Source organism: Ranitomeya imitator, chromosome 7 (genome assembly GCF_032444005.1).
Source record: "Ranitomeya imitator isolate aRanImi1 chromosome 7, aRanImi1.pri, whole genome shotgun sequence".
Classification (NCBI taxonomy): domain Eukaryota; kingdom Metazoa; phylum Chordata; class Amphibia; order Anura; family Dendrobatidae; genus Ranitomeya; species Ranitomeya imitator.
The window spans coordinates 182,587,630-182,607,649 of record NC_091288.1 but is presented as its reverse complement, the minus strand read 5'-3'; the positions used below and the strand labels follow the sequence as shown (position 1 = coordinate 182,607,649).

General features: G+C 43.2%; 1 protein-coding gene across 2 annotated transcripts in view; it reads right to left on the bottom strand.

Annotated features, from left to right (window-relative positions):
• Positions 1 to 18,741, bottom strand: part of EEF2K (eukaryotic elongation factor 2 kinase) — a 53,693-nt gene extending 34,952 nt beyond the window's left edge. The window contains exons 1-3 of one of the 2 annotated variants that reach the window (XM_069734173.1): positions 18,525 to 18,741; positions 5,500 to 5,825; positions 18 to 68 (exon numbers count right to left, since the gene is read on the bottom strand). In XM_069734173.1, the coding sequence (XP_069590274.1) occupies positions 18 to 68; positions 5,500 to 5,745 (297 nt within the window). In that variant the 5' untranslated portion in view covers positions 5,746 to 5,825; positions 18,525 to 18,741. The remainder of the gene's footprint in view (positions 1 to 17; positions 69 to 5,499; positions 5,826 to 18,524) is intronic. The other variant, XM_069734174.1, reaches the window with a different exon arrangement.
• Between the last annotated feature and the right edge of the window lie 1,279 nt (positions 18,742 to 20,020).

The window sequence follows — 20,020 nt, the reverse complement described above, 5'->3', positions numbered from 1 at the left end:
TTACAAATGACACATACCCGACCTCGGTCAGTCAAGCAGCCATGCTTAATATAACGGTGTTTGTCATTCTAGGAAATGCACGAAAAGCATTAATGAACCATCACCAAAAGCAATAGGTACAGCACATACATAGCAAACAGTGCACGATTAGCACCCACATTAACCCCAATAGTAATGTCACAATCGAGAGAAGACAAAAAAAACAGAATATACACATGTATAAGGATTAGCTCAAGGGATGGAAGGGAAAGGAAGCTCGACCCAATTCTGGCTTCTAATCCTTTCTGTAAATTCCTCCCAATTGTTCCACTCTCTGTGCTGAAATATAATCTCCCCTCCTGATTATAGACCAAGCAAACAAAGCACCAAAGGACCGAAGAAAGTGAATTCAACTAAGTTGTAATGGGGATGTGACACCAGATTGGAAACTTCATAGGAGACACCCTTTTAACATTTGCATTTCCAACTTTGGGGACAATTTTATGTACTTAAATGCACGTATTTGGGACTAAAAAAAAAAAAAAAAAAAAAAATCGACTTTGCAATTGGATTACTTTAAATAAATTGCACCATTCGCATTCTACAGCCTCTGAGTTGCAAGGTCTATTGGAGGCTGCAGAATGAGTTAACCGAGTATCATTCAGTGAGCTCCTTCTGAGCAATTCTTTTCGCTCTTTTTTTTTTAGCTTCTTCAAGCTGATTTATGACCACAGACCACATCAAAGTTGAATGTGCAGCGAAACAATGAGCCCGTAAAAGCCAACTGATGCAAAGTTTAATAAAACCCAACTGCAAAAAAAAAAAGCTTTGTCCAATACGTACTTATAGATTATATTTGTCATTATTAATAAACGCTAATGTCCGGATTTAACATGATGGCTTCGGCTTGTATCCCTAGCCGCAGTGACACAAGTGCACGGCTCCGGGGAGAAGGGTGTAAATGCCTTTCGTTAACGCTCCCTAGCAACGTGCCCGAAAATAAACCATTCCTTGTACTTGAGAGATATTGTACGGCTGCAGCGCCGCACAAATTATACTTATTAGGAGGAGCGCGCGGCCTCGGTGTGCTCACTAGTGTAGGGGAGGGTGGGGGGTAGTGTCAGTATGGTGGGTAATTACATGGAGTGCAACGAGCTAATCCCCCAGATATTACCGGCGTGGATTGTGCAAACTCGCACACAGCTAATCTGCTGCCTTTCACTTCTACGGGAGACGTAAAGGAACGGGCAGGGGATTTTCTATGCATACAAACAGGCAATCCCTGCATGTGATGTGCGTGTCGATGCATAGAAAATAATATTAGCACTCGAGCATGCTCAGATAACACCTTATCCGAACACGCTCGCTCATCGCTAATCGCATCTCCAGGCTTTGCCGACATTACAAGATATATGGGATCTTGTAAATATGGACAGCGCTGATGGTGTAGAAGAAGGCTGGGGGCCGCAGCCGATCAGAGACGGCTTCTGGCTAGCCGTACTTGTAATTCCTCCTCCATCGCGCAGGCAGCTTCCCTCTATGCCTCAGTAACCCTTGTGTCCCCGGGAACGCTCCACTCAACACTTCTCTTTTCCTAAATACGCCATTGTGCCGGCGTTGCCCTAAAGTAGGGAAACAAGATTTGCTTCTGCCCCTACTAACAATCAAAATGGATTTTTTGTGCATTTGAAAAGGTAGATAATGCCACTTTTATACTAATATTTCTTAGCATTTGTTTAAGAGCAGTTAAAATCTTATCAGGAAATTATTAAAGGGGATATCCAGGATTACCGTCCGTAAGATTATTGGATTAGCGTCAGTCTGACACCTTGCACTCCCATTAATCAGCTGTGAGGTCCCAAGGCCACTGAGTAAGCACAGGAGGCGAAACATCACAGCTCATTACACCACATAGTGGCTGTTATTGGGTACTGCAGGGCCCTGAAAATGGCTAGTACACAATGTATGAAGCCGTGGTGGCCAATGTTGGATTCCCACCAATCTGATATTAAAGGATAGATCATCAACATTATAGTCCTAGAAAACCCCTTTAAATATGACGTAAAGAGGATCTGTCACTTGTCATAAATCTGTATTTTTTATTTACCAAGTATAAATGTCCCCGTTCTCCTGAATCTGGCAAGGTTTCTTTTTTGCTCCTGCAGTTCTCTGTTACTGGGATATGGCCCACTCTTTCCTGTATGTAGAACTAGACATTTTATCCAACTGGGAGGGGACCATTGATAGCCACACCCACTTGGCTAACAGATTACATTTATATACAGGGCCATATCTCAGGAACAGAAAAGCGCAGGGAAAAAAAGAAAAACAACGCCGGATTCAGGAGAACAGGGGCAGTCACGTCAAGAAAGAAAAAACACAAAACATTTATGGCAAGTGAGAGATTCTCTTTATATTGCAATATCATTGGAATTATTTACCAATATGTAAATATCGGAGAAATTATATATATATATATATATATATATATATATATATATATATATATATATATATATATATATATATATTTATTTATATATATATATTTATTTTTTTACTTTTCTTTTTCTAAGGACTTGCGTATACACAAGTTATACCCCTGAAACAGCCCACTCCAGGCACGATAAGGCTCAGACCCCTGAACAGTGCAGTATATCAGTCTGAACATGGGGGTCTTAAAAATAGAGACACAAAAATAACTCCTGATCTAGTATTAGGAGTCTACGTGCCCTGTAAGCGGTGAGCAGCTCCGACAAGGAGACCTGTAGACAACGTATAGAGAGCATCTGCTCTCCGTCACAGTGAGGGTCACCGATGGTCTGTGGCCTGGAGCCTACACTTATCGGATTAGCGCGGCTACATCGTCGGTGATGACTGCCTGTATCCGTTTTACGGGAATGTCATGCAAGATAAGGCCTTTTAATTTTGCAAAATCAGAAAAATTAATCAGTCAGAATTCACTTTCGGCGGCTCCTTTGATGTCTTTGTAGGTTGCTACCAGTAATTAGGCGATCACCATCCCAGGCTATTAGTACAGCATGCAGCTCAGCAACAACACATGCAGAGCGCCGCACATTATTTAACCACAGAGGCAAATCCATTGCAATCAATGCGCCGCGCAAATACAGATATTGGCTTACGTCATCAGCTAAAACCTATATAAACAAATATATCTAAGGGGAAAAGCGCTAGATGTGTACATTGTATTATACAGGATTTTATGTCTTATAAAGTGGTCACTTATTACCTTTATGAGCAGTGGGGGATCCCCATAGATCCTAAAAAATGAAGGGGCTGCGGTGCCGATTCAAGTTTTCGATCCACAGCAACGCTTCAGCTGCTCGAGCTACAGCCAGGCCCACTCACTTCTGCGGATCGATGGGGTATCAGGGGTCAGACCCCAATGATCATAAGATGATGGCATATCCTAGCGATGAATGTCCATGTAGGAGGAGCCCTCACCCACAAGACTTCATCATCTACAAGCCCATACTGTGCATGCACAAACTCCATTACACACAAGAAATATAAAGATCGTGGCATGTAGCATGTCATACCGAACACCGTGCCTCAGGAAGGTGCCATAAAGCAGCCATGTGGTGCCAGACGGGCGACCGGCCTGTGGGTAACCTGACCAGAACTAACAGTCACCTAAGGCTCCGCTGTACTGGCATACAGGCTCCATGCTCACAGCTTTATTGTATACATACACATTCATCTCTATCCAAGTGACCACATATATAGGACTGGTGTATGTACAGAAACATGCAAATATCAAGAAGAGACAGACATGGCGAAACAGATACAGAAAGAAAGCGACGCAGAAGGAGAAAGAACAACGGAAGAAAGAGAAAGAACGACGGAAGAAAGAGAAAGAACAACGGAAGAAAGAGAGAGAAAGTGATGCAGAAAGAGAAAGAACAACGGAAGAAAGAGAAAGAAAGCGACGCAGAAAGAGAAAGAAAGCGACGCAGAAAGAGAAAGGAATCGACGCAGAAAGAGAAAGAAAGCGACGCAGAAAGAGAAAAAGCGACGCAGAAAGAGAAAGAAAGTGACGCAGAAAGAGAAAAAGCGACGCAGAAAGAGAAAAAGCGACGCAGAAGATAAAGAAAGCGACGCAGAAAGAGAAAGAAACACAGAAAGAGAAATAAAGAAACGCAGAAAGAGAAAAAGCGACGCAGAAAGAGAAAAAGCGACGCAGAAGATAAAGAAAGCGACGCAGAAAGAAAGAAAGCGACGCAGAAAAAGAAAAAGCGACGCAGAAAGAGAAAGAAAGCGACGCAGAAAGAGAAAGAAAGCAACGCAGGAAGAGAAAGAAACACAGAAAGAGAAATAAAGAAACGCAGAAAGAGAAAAACGCAGAAAGAGAAAGAAACGCAGAAAGAGAAAGAAAGCGACGCAGAAAAAGAAAGAAAGAAACGCAGAAAGAGAAAGAAAAACGCAGAAAGAGAAAGAAAACGACGCACAAAGAAAGATACAGAAAGAAAACCAAAGAAAGACACACAGTGAGAGAAAGAAAGAGAGAGACAAAGAGCTACATCATAGAAAGCTACTTGTTTCAGACAGATAATCTGCTAGTGTAAGAGGACCCGTACAGAAGACCTGTCAATTGCCATAAAATAATTATATATTTATCTGGTGTAATTGCCGCTGTTCGCCTTAATCTGGCCTTGTCTTTTTTCTACTCCTGACGTTCTCCGTTCCTTGGACATGGCCCCTTCTTCCTTGTATATAAATCTAGTCTCATTAGTAAGGGGAAAAACTGGCTGGTATACATGCTACGTGTAGGTGTATGTTCACACTGACCACTAAACAGACAAAAACTATGATAAAAACAAAATGAGTGAATACCCTGCAGTAAATTAAGAAATAGCAAATGCAATAGTGCATGAAAATAACATTGGGTACTTAGTTAAGATAATTTTGATTTAAAAAAAAAATGTAAACGCTATCCCAGAATGTCAAGGTGACACTACTCGGAACAGACCGACAGTACAAACAAACAGACTGTACAAATAAAGCGGTGGCCTCCCTTTTCTTTGAACTGGATATTACAATCATGTAGTACCCCATAGCTGGGTGTCCATTAGCCGGGTCTCCGTCCTCCTCAGATCTTCACATTACGTCATTTGACAAATGGTAAGGCTTTAATATTAGGGGTTAGGAACGTCCAAATAGGGTCACCCTGACGTTGTGGGATGGCTTTTAAGTACCCTGTGTGATTTTCATGCATTATTGTTATTTATTTATTGCAGGGTATTTGCTAATTTAGTTTTCATCTTCGGCTCATTCTCATTAGCCAAAGGGTGTGATCCTCATGAAGGAAGATAAATTATATCTCAGGAACAGAAAGACACAAGAACAAGACGAAGACTAAGGGAGATTCTGGAAAACAACGGCATCGTCATCAGGTACAAACACATATATGGCAAGTGACAGGTCCTCTCTAAGTTACAGTCACCCTTCCTTATAATAACAATTGAACACGTACAAACAGTAAATTAAATTATTACACACCCTGAAGTTGAAGGAGTTCCTGGGCGATGAGCTGCTCCCATATTCGACTTCCTTGGTCAGGCTACCAAAGAAGCGGGTCTTTTTCGTCTTTGCCACATGTTGAGATGACACATCATCTGTGATAGGACAGATATAGTAGTTATCTTCCTCGTCACTTTCAGCCTTGTTGCAATCTGAGCAGTGATCTTTCAGCATGTGGGCGTTATCCAGGCCCTCCATTCTGAAGATGAGGTCTTCGTCTGCCATGTTTGCCAGGTAGCAGGGATTATTCGCTGAATGACTGAAATAGCCAGACTGCTGCTGTAGATGAGCATTCAGAAGAGGGCCTACAAAGAACAAAGAACATAGGAAAGCATGACCATTCATAAACGTGACACCAGCACAACCAAGGGGTCAATTATCCACCAGTTATGATGCTAAACTATGGCGACATGTCCTGTATTGTCTACATTCCATGCATATGACTATAATTTACTATTGTTTGCAAACTTCTGTTATAGGAATATACCTATATACTTGTACATTGTGTCCCACCAGATGGGTGACACTAAAGGTATAGTCCACTTCCTCTATTTGTATCCTACAGGAGGTTATCCATGAATTTAGTTTCTTTTTTCCCCTATAGAACTTAGAACTTTCCATCAGGTAGCTGCTAACCACCTGCCTGTTGTGCCCTACGATGATATCTTCCAGCTCAGAGCGGTCAGGATCGTTCCTTCTTCCTGTGATGTCCTGTTGACAGAGCAGTTTTTTCTCTTTTGCTCTGCACTGTCAAAGGGGCGTCACTCACATCGGAAGTGGCGCTCTGTCAATAGAGCAAAGCGGGAGAAAAAGAGCTGCTCTTCCAACGTGAGATCACAGGAAGCAGGAGAATGGCAACCCGAGCCGGGAAAGATCGTCGCTTGGCAGAACTGAAAGGTAGAGTGGTCAGGACCGTTCCTTCTTCCTGTGATGCCCCATTGACAGAGCAGCTTTTTTTTTTTTCTTTTTTTTTTTTAACTCTGCACCGTGGAAGGGGCATTACTCACTTCGGAAGTGGCGCTCTGCCGATAGAGCAAAGCAAGAGAAAAAGAGAACTGCTCTGCCAACGGGATATCACAGGAAGCAGGAGAGTTGCAACCTGAGCCAGGCGAGATAGCTGCAGGGCAGGACAAACAGGTAGTTAGAAACTACCACCAGGGAGTTCTTAGCCCCATAGGGGTAAAAAAAAAAAAAAGACCCTGATAACCCCTTTAAACAAAAAAGTAAATGACTATGAGATGAACTAGAACAAAGGTTCAGATTCAGTCATGCGTCAAATCTACTACTACAAAGTATATTACACACGTGGACAAGAACTCTACCACCCATCTACGGTTAGGCGCCCCACTTCTTTAGCAAATGAGTACAATTTATTTGCAATTTTTTAGGGAATTGTAACATCAATGGGGTGGAAAGGGACACAAGTTTGGTAAATTAATCAAATGAATAGATGAATAGAAACCCCCCTGTTTGTATCCTCTTTCCTCATCCTTTGTATGAGACAATATTGGCTTGGAGGCTAAACCTAGAATCACACATCCATGTTCCGATGTACGGACCAGCCACGGGTCTACTTACCCGGACTCGAATGTGTTAATATGGCCTAAGACTATTCATAGGTGAATGGATAATTAACTAGGAGATGGGGCCCCCTATATAGTAAATAAGTACAAAAAAAAAATAATCTGTGGCCAGTGTTATATTCTACTCAAATACTTTAGATTTCGGATAATCCTTCTGGACGACTTTTCATTATAATGTATTTTTCTATGATTATGTGTGCAGTGAGCGTCGCTGACCTAGCCTCTTTCCATAATGAAATACAAGATGAATGTGTGTAATGCGGAACGGCCGAGTACACGCTGTGCTGGAGTGAATGGTTATTGTCCGAAGATACAGCACTAGCTGCTTAAAGGGAATCTGTCACCAAGTTTTTACTACCCAATCCAAGAGCAGCATGAAATAGGGGCAGAGACCCCGATTCCAGTGATGTATCACTTACTGGGCTGCTTGCTGCAGGTTTGATAAAAAAACACTGTTTTATCTGCTGAAGATCTAGCAGTTCTCTGAATGTTGAACTCTGTATAACCCAGCCCACATCACTGATTGGTACTGGCTGGGTACGCTGTGCATAGGCAAAAAGCTGACAATTAGTGGTGGTGGCAGTGCTCGTGAAAATGGTTGACTACATGGAAGCAGGTTTACTAACACACGCACAGACCACCAATTAGGTCCTCCAGAAATCATAAGGAACATACAATCACCTGTTAATGGAAGGGACCCTACGTGCCACCATACAGCCTTGGGCAGAACTGTCGCCCGTTACAATAAAAAAATGGGAGTTGAAAAAAAATAACCCAAATCACTGCAACCGCCCTATTATCAGAATACATGCACCACCCTGGGTAGTCTATATTCTGCAAAAACAACGCCACAGGGGCTGTTCCATACTGTGTGCTGCAGACAATGAGGTATATGTTTTTCCCCTTCTATGGTCCTATTGTAGAGTCGCTCATAAAGTGATTGGCATAACAGTATTAGGGTAGGAATCGCTCATAAACCAGATACCAACATAAAAGGAGGCAATTTTCAGTCTCATAATAGAAGCTAGCTGTCACCACGCCAAGATGAGCGCTGTCTTTTTTTTTGTTGGGAACGAGACGCCAATTAAAAGCCTAGAGGACATTTTGTTGGGCAAAAGACACCAATTAAATAGGGACAAAACCACCTCCTGTAAATAATTCAGCAGCATTGTCATATAATGTCTCCTATTGTGAAGGTGTAAAACGTCTGCACGCTCGAGAGTTATCCGTCAAGCGGTAAATTATATACTGTGGGCGCCATCTTGCTTCCTCATTGTATAGGTTGTGCAAATATTCATAAATTTGGTCACTTGATGGTTTAAACACTATGAACACAATAAGAATGCGAGAAGTCAGATCTTGGAGTTGATATGTTGAAAGCAGGAGAAGTGAGCGAGCGCAACGATCTGCGCGACTCATGGGCGCCAGAGACTCCTTGTTAGAAATAAAAGCCAGTGCGTCTGGAGCGACCCCACAGAGAGGACAAACTGCTGAAAAAGATGGTGCTGACTTTGATAGAAAGTGGTACAAAACAGAGTATATTCTCCTTAAGGGGGGATGTAGCTGCAGATCTATCAAGGTGACCCATGTCCACCTCCGAAACAATGGGTGATGGGTGAGTGAGCACCAACACTGGACCATAGACCATTTACCTCCTACATAAACCTGGTCCAGACCAAGTAAGGCTACGTTCACATTAGCGTTGTGCGGCGCAGCCTCGGGCACAGCCGCGGCGACGCATGCGTCATGCGCCCCTATATTTAACATGGGGGGAGCATGGACATGCGTTGTTTTGCGTTTTGTGACGCATGCGTCATTGTGGCGCAACTGTCAGGGCGCAGAGGACGCTGCATGATGCAGTTTTTTCTACGCCAAAAATCATGCAAAAAATAAACGCATGCGTCACAAAACCCTGCATTGTGCAGGCGTTTTGCATGCGTTGTGTCGCCGACGCATCGCCGCACAACGCTAATGTGAACGTAGCCTAACCCCTTCATGGCAGTGGTACACATTATGGCAGTGGCCACATATAGCAGGATAATGCTCCTACCACAGCACAAAAAATATTCAGGACTGGTTTGAGGAACATGACTGAAAATTTCGGGACTTGAAGGGAGGGAAGTTGTCAGGACTTAATGTAAAATTTATAATATATAGTTCCTCTTCTTTCAGGAAGTCGACATTTACATGGCAACACAAAACCTACAATTTTATTGAATAAAGACACAAACACAAAATTTGTGGAAAATAATGGCTGTGGTGTTTATTCAGGGTAACCATAAAAGCCTTTGTAATAAATTAAATACATTCATATAAAAATGGCAATAAATTAACCATAACCAAACCAATCCACCCAGATAGCTGGGCGATTTTCCCTCAAATCGAACATCATGACAGGAATGATAAGATTTGGGAGTGAGAGCGGGATCTTCTTTTCTTCTTGAGGTGAATGGGGGCAGATGACAAAAAGAACGGGATTTATATAGAGAACATTTTGTAAAACTCAGCAAACAGATTACATAAAAAAAAGGCGCCATAACATCTGGAAAAAACCGGTATGAACCTGCTCGTGAACCCACAGCTTACCAAGAAGACCTTTGACCTCAAACAACAACAGGAAGCCATCTTGAAATTAAAAACGATATGACCTATAACTGACAAAATAATAACAATTAGGGTCTGTGTTCCCATGAGAAACCCCCCTACATGTGGATTTGGGGGAGGGCTACCATTAGCAGCAATTGACCGACTCAGACCCTATTGTTTGTATTGAGGCATCTAATGTGATCATGTGCAAAAGTCACCATGAAGTGAAGGGGAGCCTTGTGTACAGAGGCGACATTGTATTCCAACCTGTGACGATAATGAGACTTCTGAAAATACTTCTAGAAAAGGCAGGAAGTATGATTTTATAAGAGCAGCCAGTTAACACAAAAAAAATGCAATATTTATTCATATATATTGTGATATGAAAAAAATATATATATATAAAAATCTGAATAGATAATTTCCACGAGATTCCTTCTCTTTAAAAGGATCTGCGGCTAATGCTGCGGTGCCAGATCCCACAGGACACTTCCAGAGGTCACACCTATTTTACCAGCAGATATGGATGGTTGTGAAGAAGAGGACATGTATCTTGAACTATACGTAATAATCAAAACATAAAAGGTTCACAAAATGAGGTGTTATGTAAAAAAGATTATTAAAAATAGAAGAGAGACTTGGATGAGTCTCGCCGCACGGCAATACCCGGCACTGCACCTGGCAGGAGCGGAGCGTGCGGCTCCATGTATTCCTATGCGGCCGCACGCTCCGATCTGAGTGCCGGCAGCAGCGCCGGACATTAACATGCGAGACTCATCCGAGTTTCTCGCAAGTGAGTATGAGCCCTTAATCTGCGCCAGTGATTTACAGAGGCCGTTCCTGCCCGGTGCTGGCCTGCAGCCGCCACAGTGCAAACCCTTATAATAGAGAGGGGCTAGAAATGGCCAGTTGTAGACATCTACTTTATAGATTGTGGATTTGTTTGTTTTTTTGCAACAGCTTGAGAATAATATTACATAATTCATATGATATGGAGACGGCAAGTGTAATCTAGAAAGCCATTAGGGGTGACGCAACTGCACAATATCCTCCAGACTACAGCGGAGGGTCTGACTGATGAAAGCCCCAGGAGGCCTGTACAGGGGACATGACGTGTTACATAACAGCAACTATTCAATTTTACATGGGGACCATTTAAAGGGAATCTGACAGCAGGTTTTTGCCATATAATGTAGAGACAGAGACCCTGATTCCAGTAATGTGTCACTTACTGGGCTGCTTACTGCAGTTTTGGGAAAATAAATAAAAGAAGTCAATCACAGTTTTATCAGCAAGAGATTATCACTAGAGGTCTAATAAACCTGCTGCCATGTAGTCCTCCATATTCATGAGCGCTGTATAACCCCGCCACAGCCACTGATTGGCAGCATTCTGCCTACACACAGTGTACACAGAAATCAACCAATCAGCGGTGTGGAAGCCGATTGACTGCAGGGTTCACATGACTACACACTGTAACGCGATGGCCGGGAAAGACAGTGTTGCACCGCTGGAACGACACTGGAACCGGAGGCGAGGGTAACTGTTATTTTAAAAAGGAAAAAAAAAAAAAAAAGACATACGGATTGAGAAGAAGTTGTCCTTAGTAGTGGACATTTCAGATTGCTGGAGGATCAAAATATATATGATTATCTGTTTACTTCTAAGAACTGTGCATTTGCAATGTATCAAGCACAGATACACTTTAGAGCTTTGTCTGAGGGACCTGGGCTCCACATGGCACCTCCTCGGAAGATTGGCACTTTATTAGTACAGATATTCAAAATCCGAGAATCTACTTTACTATTACTTTACTATTTGAATCTATTAACATTGATTGTGGATATCTATGCATGTCTGATTAGGGAGTTTTTTTTAAATAATAATAATCTTTATTTTTATAGTTTTAGAGAATGCTGACGTTGAGCAGGGGAACCAAGTTGAATTTCTGAGGTGCCAACCTTTGCAGTCAGGCAGGGTGCAGACTTATAGTGACCACCTACGACCATACATGCCTCGTTAATATCTTTAATACCCCAAATGGTCTTTTAAAAAGGATTTTGTAAATATATATATATATATATATATATATATATATATATATATATATATATATATATATATAACAAAAAAATTAAAATATCTATTAAAGAATAATTTATTTTTATTTTTTTTAATTTCAATTGGCCTTTTGTCTGATAAGTGGACCCCACGCATTCCATTTCTATATCCGGATTTCTCGTCTTTCAGAATTCCCACTCGAAGCTTTCATCGTATCTCTTTGATCTGTAGGTATACCTTCCTGGTCTTGCCCTTCAGATGATGTTCATCTTCTATCTCCGCACATATCTTTTGGTAATAAAGTTCTTTGTCTGCTAGAATGGGCCTCTTTAGTCTTTTACTGATGTGGTCTGCGTCCTGCTTGTCACCTTTTGCCGTTCGTCTTTCTTCGATGATCTTTAGGGTCTCACACCGCACATGGCAGGGGCACATTTATAGGATTATCTCAGCACAGGAACATTTTTTTTTTAACACATTCAGTTGTGCAACTTATTATTCCAAATCTTTACATTACATTAATCTGTTAAAAAGACATTGATGAGTTATAGGGTTTTTTCCCCCATGAACAAACTCATACTCATCTGATTAGTAATGTAATGAATAGGAAATTTGCTAGCTGGCCTCTAAATATCTTGTCCTAAAACCTCACGCCAGGTTTAACCTGTCTCCAGGAGGTGAGACACAAATTACAGGGAGTAGTGGCAGATGTCTGCACTCTTGTCCATTAGAATGCATACAGGCACAAGAAAGGCAAGCCATCAGATATGTAACTGGGCATGTAAAATAACGAAAGTTCCAGCACACACAGTGCTGGCAGACCTCACAGGCTGGATAGACAGTTTGGAAGTTGTACCTTTGGTTGGGAGCACTCCGAGGGTAAATCAACTATGACAAAGTCATTGGCATTAAAACTACAAGCACGCGCTTTTACTTAATAACGGACGGTATGCTTTAAGAACCACTTAGAAAATAATGCAGTCATTCCTTGGCAACTCTCCCAGAAAGCTATTCACTTAGCATGTGATATGTGGGAGTGTAGAGCTGCAGGATGTCTATGTAAAATAGTTTACAGCCCCAACTTTTATAAAAACATAAACTTATATTCTGTACAGAGACATTTTTTCTTCTTCTCTTTAGGCCCCTGCACCATTTTGAGATTTCTCCTTGCAGGTCCATAATATACTCCTATTATCTGAATCAATCCCTCCATTCATAAGCTGGAGCAAAGCCGATAGAGGAAAACACATCCTGGGAAACCCTATCCCCTCTTCTGATTGTAAAGTAAGGCTATGTGCACACGTAGAAAGATCCTCTGCGGATTTTTCCGCAGCGGATTTGATAAATCCGCATTGGAAAACCGCTGTGGTTTTTACATCTGCAGTTTTATATTGGAGCAGGTGTAAAACCGCTGCGGATTCCGCACAAAGAATTGACATGCTGCGGAAAATAATTTGCTGCGTTTCCGCGCGTTTTTTCCCCGCAGCATGTGCACTGCGGATTTCATTTCCCATAGGTTTACATTGTACTGTAAACGCATGGGAAACTGCTGCGGATCCGCAGCTGCGGAAACGCTGCGGATCCGCTGCAAAATCCGCATCGTGTGCACATAGCCTAACTGGACCATGGGATGGCAGTGGGGGAAGACTCCTCCAAATTGCCAAGCTTCACAATCAGCAACTTGTATGGGGACTCCCCACCACGTGACCCGGACTCCTATCACAGGGAGGATTTTAGGTTCGACCAGCTCCATCCAGGACACACTTGGCACAGTTTTCTTAGTTAGCCAGTTACAGTTTCATACTGGGGGCACCAACCAGTCCTTTGGTTTCCTAAAGGCAACACTCTTTGACCAAGAGGTCACGTCGTACATAAAAGAAGGAGCTCCATTCTACCTGCCAGTAACATAGCTTCTTAAAGACACAGTCTTTATGAACTATTTACTGTACATGCATCTCAATGACCGAACAAGACATGGACTTCTCTCTGGTGTCTCCTTGTGCCACAGGCAGCCCCATCTCTCTCTGCTGCAGCCCAATACCATAGGCCTCCTTCTCTGCCGCTCCTGTGCTCTCCCGCTCGGCCCTACAGCAGGGAACTGGATCTTCCATATTTTGGCAATCCTCTCTTTGCTCATTTCTTCACTGCAATCTTAAAAAAAGATTCCCACAGAAGGGGATGCATATCTTCTTTATTTAGAAGCAACGGCATCTGTATGCCCCTAACCTCCTCCAGATGAGGCTAACCGGCAGGGCTGTGGAGTCGGAAAGCCAAACCTCCAACTCCTCAATTTCCATGACACCGACTTCACCAAAATGGGCTCCAACTGACTCCACAGCCCTGCTAACCGGGGCATATGTATGGCGGGGTCAGACGTTATAGATGTTGGCAGAGCTCTATCTAAACTGTATGACAAACCTGTGTGCTCCTGCAGCTTCTGCCGAGGCGGTCACGTCAACAGAGAAGAGTCTTCCCTTCCTCTCTGTTGTGTTGGTAGAACGTCTCTCCGCCAAGGCTATGACAATTAACAGCTGGCTCCCCGCTGCCTTACTGCGGGGAGCGGACTTTCAATCAGCATGATGTCTGCAGTGACGCCCCGTCAGACCGGAAAACGAAGAGCTGCTCTGTCGACGAGAGGTGAAATAGAGCCAGAAAATTGCCTCCTGAGCAGGCAGATCGTTTCCGTGCAGAACAGGCAGTTGTCAACTATATAGCCCCACACACAAAAATAATATAAGTCCTGGATAACACCATAAAATATATCACCGCCTTCTTCGTTCCCAGTGCCATTCAGTGTATATATACACCTTTTGCTTTGATGACTGCTTTGCACACTCTTGGCATTCTTTTGATGAGCTTCAAGAGGTAGTCACCGGGAATGGTTTTCACTTCACAGGTGTGCCCTGTCAGGTTTAATAAGTGGGATTTCTTGCCTTATAAATGGGGTTGGGACCATCAGTTGTGTTGAGCAGAAGTCTGATGGATACACAGCTGATAGTCCTACTGAATAGACTGTTAGAATTTTTATTATTGCAAGAAAAAAGCAGCTAAGTAAAGAAAAACGAGTGGCCATCATTACTTTAAGAAATGAAGGTCAGTCAGTCTGAAAAATTGGGAAAACTTTGAAAGTGTCCCCAAGTGCAGTGGCAAAACCCATCAAGTGGTACAAAGAAACTGGCTCACATGAGGACTGCCCCAGGAAAGGAAGACCAAGAGTCACCTCTGCTTCTGAGGATAAGTTTATCCGAGTCAGCAGCCTCAGAAATCGCAGGTTAACAGCAGCTCAGATTAGAGACCAGGTCAATGCCACACAGAGTTCTAGCAGCAGACACATCTCTACAACACCTGTTAAGAGGAGACTTTGTGCAGCAAGCCTTCATGGTAAAATAGCTGCTAGGAAACCACTGCTAAGGACAGGCCACAAGTAGAAGAGACTTGTTTGGGCTAAAGAACACAAGGAATGGACATTAGACCAGTGGAAATCTGTGCTTTGGTCTGATGAGTCCAAATTTGAGATCTTTGGTTGCAACCACCGTGTCTTTGTGAGACACAGAAAAGGTGAACGGATGGAGTCTACATGCCTGGTTCCCACCGTGAAGCATGTAGGAGGAGGTGTGATGGTGTGGGGGGTGCTTTGCTGGTGACACTGTTGGGGATTTATTCAAAATTGAAGGCATACTGAACCAGCATGGCTATCACAGCATCTTGCCGCGGCATGCTATTCCATCCGGTTTGCGTTTAGTTGGACCATCATTTATTTTTCAACAGGACAACGACCCCAAACACACCTCCAGGCTGTGTAAGGGCTATTTGACCAAGAAGGAGAGTGATGGGGTGCTACGCCAGATGACCTGGCCTCCACAGTCACCAGACCTGAACCCAGATGGTTTGGAGTGAGGGAGTGAGCTGGACCACAGAGTGAAGGCGAAAGGGCCAACAAGTGCTAAGCATCTCTGGGAACTCCTTCAAGATTGTTGGAAAACCATTTCCGGTGACTACCTCTTGAAGCTCATCAAGAGAATGCCAAGAGTGTGCAAAGCAGTCATCAAAGCAAAAGGTGGCTACTTTCAAGAACCTAGAAAATAAGACATAATAAAAAGTGTGAAACAACTGAAATTAAGTATATAATTCCACATGTGTTAATTCATAGTTTTGATGCCTTCAGTGTGAATGTACAATTTTCATAGTCATGAAAATACAGAAAAATCTTTAAATGAGAAGGTGTCCAAACTTTTGGTCTGTACTAATATATATATATATATATATATATATATATATATATATATATATATATATATATATATATATATATATATATATATATATATATATATATATATATATATATATATATATATATATATCTTGAGCAAGTGGTAAGTCTAAATTTACATGGTGAATCCTCATGCCAAAAGGAACAAATGTGAGGGGTAAGACTTACCAATTTGCAAAGTTAATTTTTCCTTGGCACCCCAATATATATATATATATATATATATATATATTTTATATACACTAGATGGTGGCCCGATTCTAACACATCGGGTATTCTAGAATATGCATGTCCACGTAGTCTATTGCCCAGCCACGTAGTCTATTGCCCAGCCACGTAGTCTATTGCCCAGCCACGTAGTCTATTGCCCAGCCACGTAGTCTATTGCCCAGCCACGTAGTCTATTGCCCAGCCACATAGTCTATTGCCCAGCCACATAGTCTATTGCCCAGCCACATAGTATATTGCCCAGCCACATAGTATATTGCCCAGCCACATAGTATATTGCCCAGCCACATAGTATATTGCCCAGCCACATAGTATATTGCCCAGCCACATAGTATATTGCCCAGCCACATAGTATATTGCCCAGCCACATAGTATATTGCCCAGCCACATAGTATATTGCCCAGCCACATAGTATATTGCCCAGCCACATAGTATATTGCCCAGCCACGTAGTATATTGCCCAGCCACGTAGTATATTGCCCAGCCACGTAGTATATTGCGCAGCCACGTAGTATATTGCCCAGCGACGTAGTATATTGCCCAGTGATGTAGTATATTGCCCAGTGACGTAGTATACTGCACAGAGCCACGTAGTATATTGCACAGCGAAGTAGTATACAGCACAGAGCCACATAGTATATTGGCCAGTCACGTAGTATATTACCCAGCCAGGTTTGTCATAGGTTAAAAAAAAAATAAATAAACATACTCACCTTTCCGAGGGCCCCTTGTAGTCTACGGCAGCTTCCGGTCCCAGGGTTGGTATGAGTGCAGGACCTGTGATGACGTCGCGCTCACATGACCGTGACGTCATGGCAGGTCCTTCTGCCATACCATCTTTGCCACCGGAACCTGCAACGGAAGATGGCGGCCGGCGCGAGCGACTACGGAGGGTGAGTATAGCACTTTTTTTTTTTTCATTATTATTTTTAACATTACATTTTTTACTATTGATGCCGCATAGGCAGCGTCAATAGTAAAAAGTTGGGGACACACAGGGTTAATAGCGGCAGTAACGGAGTGCGTTACCCGCGGCATAACGCAGTCCGTTACCGCCGGCATTAACCCTGTGTTAGCGGTGACCGGAGGGGAGTATGCGGGATACAGGCACTGACTGCGGGGAGTAAGGAGCGGCCATTTTCTTCCGGACTGTGCCCGTCGCTGATTGGTCGCGGCAGCCATGACAGGCAGCTGGTGAGACCAATCAGCGAATGAATAAACGTGACAGAAGGACAGACAGACAGACGGAAGTGACCCTCAGACAATTTTATAGTGTGTATATATATATATATATATATATATATCTACTATAACTACGCATGTAACCATAAGTTGCACTAAAATGAAATCTGCATAAAGAAAAAATAAAAATGCCCCAAAACCAGAGCAGATTACCTTTGCACATTTCGGTACTGACACTTACAGAAAAAAATACAACCTTTGTGCACGTGACAATATGGGGGGGGGGGGCTCCTTAGCATTTTTTTTCCCAAACACAGTACATTATATATAGGTGTTTTTTTTCATGAAAAAAATGCACTTGTAAAAAAAAAATAAACGTATGTAAAGAAAGCCTCAATCACATCACCCTTAAAATCTAAACATTTACCGACTGCTCGTATCGTCTATTCTATCCTCCGGTAGAGCAAGAGTTAACCCCAGACCGACACCCAATGGTGCTGATGCTTGTTTCTGTTGTACCATGTGCCCATCCATCATCACCAGCAATCATGATGCCACCATCAGCTGCACAACATGAAAAATAACAACACATAGCTGCAGCGAGGCGCTGGACGGGGGATGGGAGCGTTAAAAAAAAAGAACGTCTGATATAATAATCATAACAAATAAAGGCTCGCTGACTGAAATGAGGCTTATGGCGGAAGAAATGAAGAACCCTTGGGGTCGTCTGCAGCTCGTCCTGGCCGTAAAAGGAAATATTGACCGGTATATAGATACAGGAACAAAACAATAAACAGTCCCCGGTGGAGTAAGTATTTACTTGCAGGTTAGTATTTTTTTTTTACATTTTGCATGAATGTAGTGGATTATTTAGATACAATAATACTGATAGCACTGGGAAAAATCATATTATATATATATATATATATATATATATATATATATATATATATATTTATAAGAGATGACCTATGGAATCTGCCACCTGCCAGCACAGCCTAGGGGTAAGCAGCAGGGCTGCATGGCATGGGCATGAGGCTGTGAGCAGTAAGGCCAAGCAGAAGTGCACATGAGAAGACATTGCTCCTTCTTACCTTGCCCAGATGGCACACACCCTGGAGATTCCTGCACAGCCTGGAGGAGGCAGGATCTGGAGCCTGGGTTGTGTTGGAGGGCAGCAGGCAGGCACACAATGAATGGGCACAAGGCTGGCAGCAGCAGCAGCAGCTCTCTCCTGTCCTGTGGTCTCACACTGAAGCCCCTCCAGCAGTCAGCAGCACAGGAAGATCCAGGCTCTGCTGCTGACACGCCTCCACTGCTGCTGACTCCGCCCACAGAACGCCCACTGGCCGGCTCAACGTTCCGTGTCAATCATCTGCTGCTCTTCTCCCACGTGACCTCGGCGCAGCCAGGAGTCATTGTCACAGCCCAATCCAAAAGTCAGGGATCACACAGTATAATTATATTTAAAGGGGTTGTCACTTGGTCCTTAAAGGGTAAAATTGCAAAGTGCTTGTAAAAACAATAAAAATGGCAATGTAATTATTATTTAAAGTTATTTATATTTTTGCTGTTTACTGCTCGTTGCCTGGGTTACCGACCACCGCTGTGGAGACCAAACAAGCAGCGTTTACTGCTCATTGCCTAGGTTACCGACCACCGCAGCGGAGACCAAACAAGCAGCGCTTAGGCTACGTTCACATTTGCGTTGTGCGGCGCTGCGTTGGCGACGCAACGCACAACGCCAATAACGCACCAAAACGCACGCAAAAACGCTGCGTTTTGCGACGCATGCGTCCTTTTTTGCCGAAATTTGGACGCAAGAAAAATGCAACTTGTTGCGTTTTCTGCGCCCGACGCTTGCGGCAAAAAAAACGCATGCGTCGCACAACGCAGCACAACGCATGTCCATGCGTCCCCCATGTTAAATATAGGGGCGCATGACGCATGCGTCGCCGCTGCGTCGCCCGACGCAAACACGCAAAACGCTAATGTGAACGTAGCCTTACAAGCTATTTCTAATAGGTCGTCTAACTTTTAGTGGCGCTGCTGATTGCCACCGTGCTCCCCAGATGTTGTAGAGGTTAAGGTGTCTCATATATCGGTGTCCGAGAGCCCAAAGACACGTGATGGCGCCGCTGGTCCTAGTGGTCACTCAAGCAGGAGCGCGCCGCCCTCTGGCAACCAGGCAGCCATGAAACTGCACTGCAGAAAAAAATCTAGACAACCCCTTTAAATGGGCAGGAAATGTAATTATATGACAACTTTGGGATCAACCTCATGCACACTTATTAGTAAGCCTTAAAGGGTTATTTCCCCCAAAAATCAAGATAATCCTATCCGATAGATAGAGGACAACTTACAAATCGCTGGGGGGTACGACCACTGGCTGCTCCAGAGATTCCACGATCAGCCCTGTCCAGAGTCCTAAATAAAACAGAGTTGCATGTGCGCAGCCTTTGCTTAATTCATTGTCTATAGGACTGCCGAGTACAGCACTAGACTTTTTCCATCAATCCCATAGACAATGAATATAGGACATACAGTAGCTGCAGAGCCCCATTCTCGGTGTTCCAGAGCCCGGACTTCT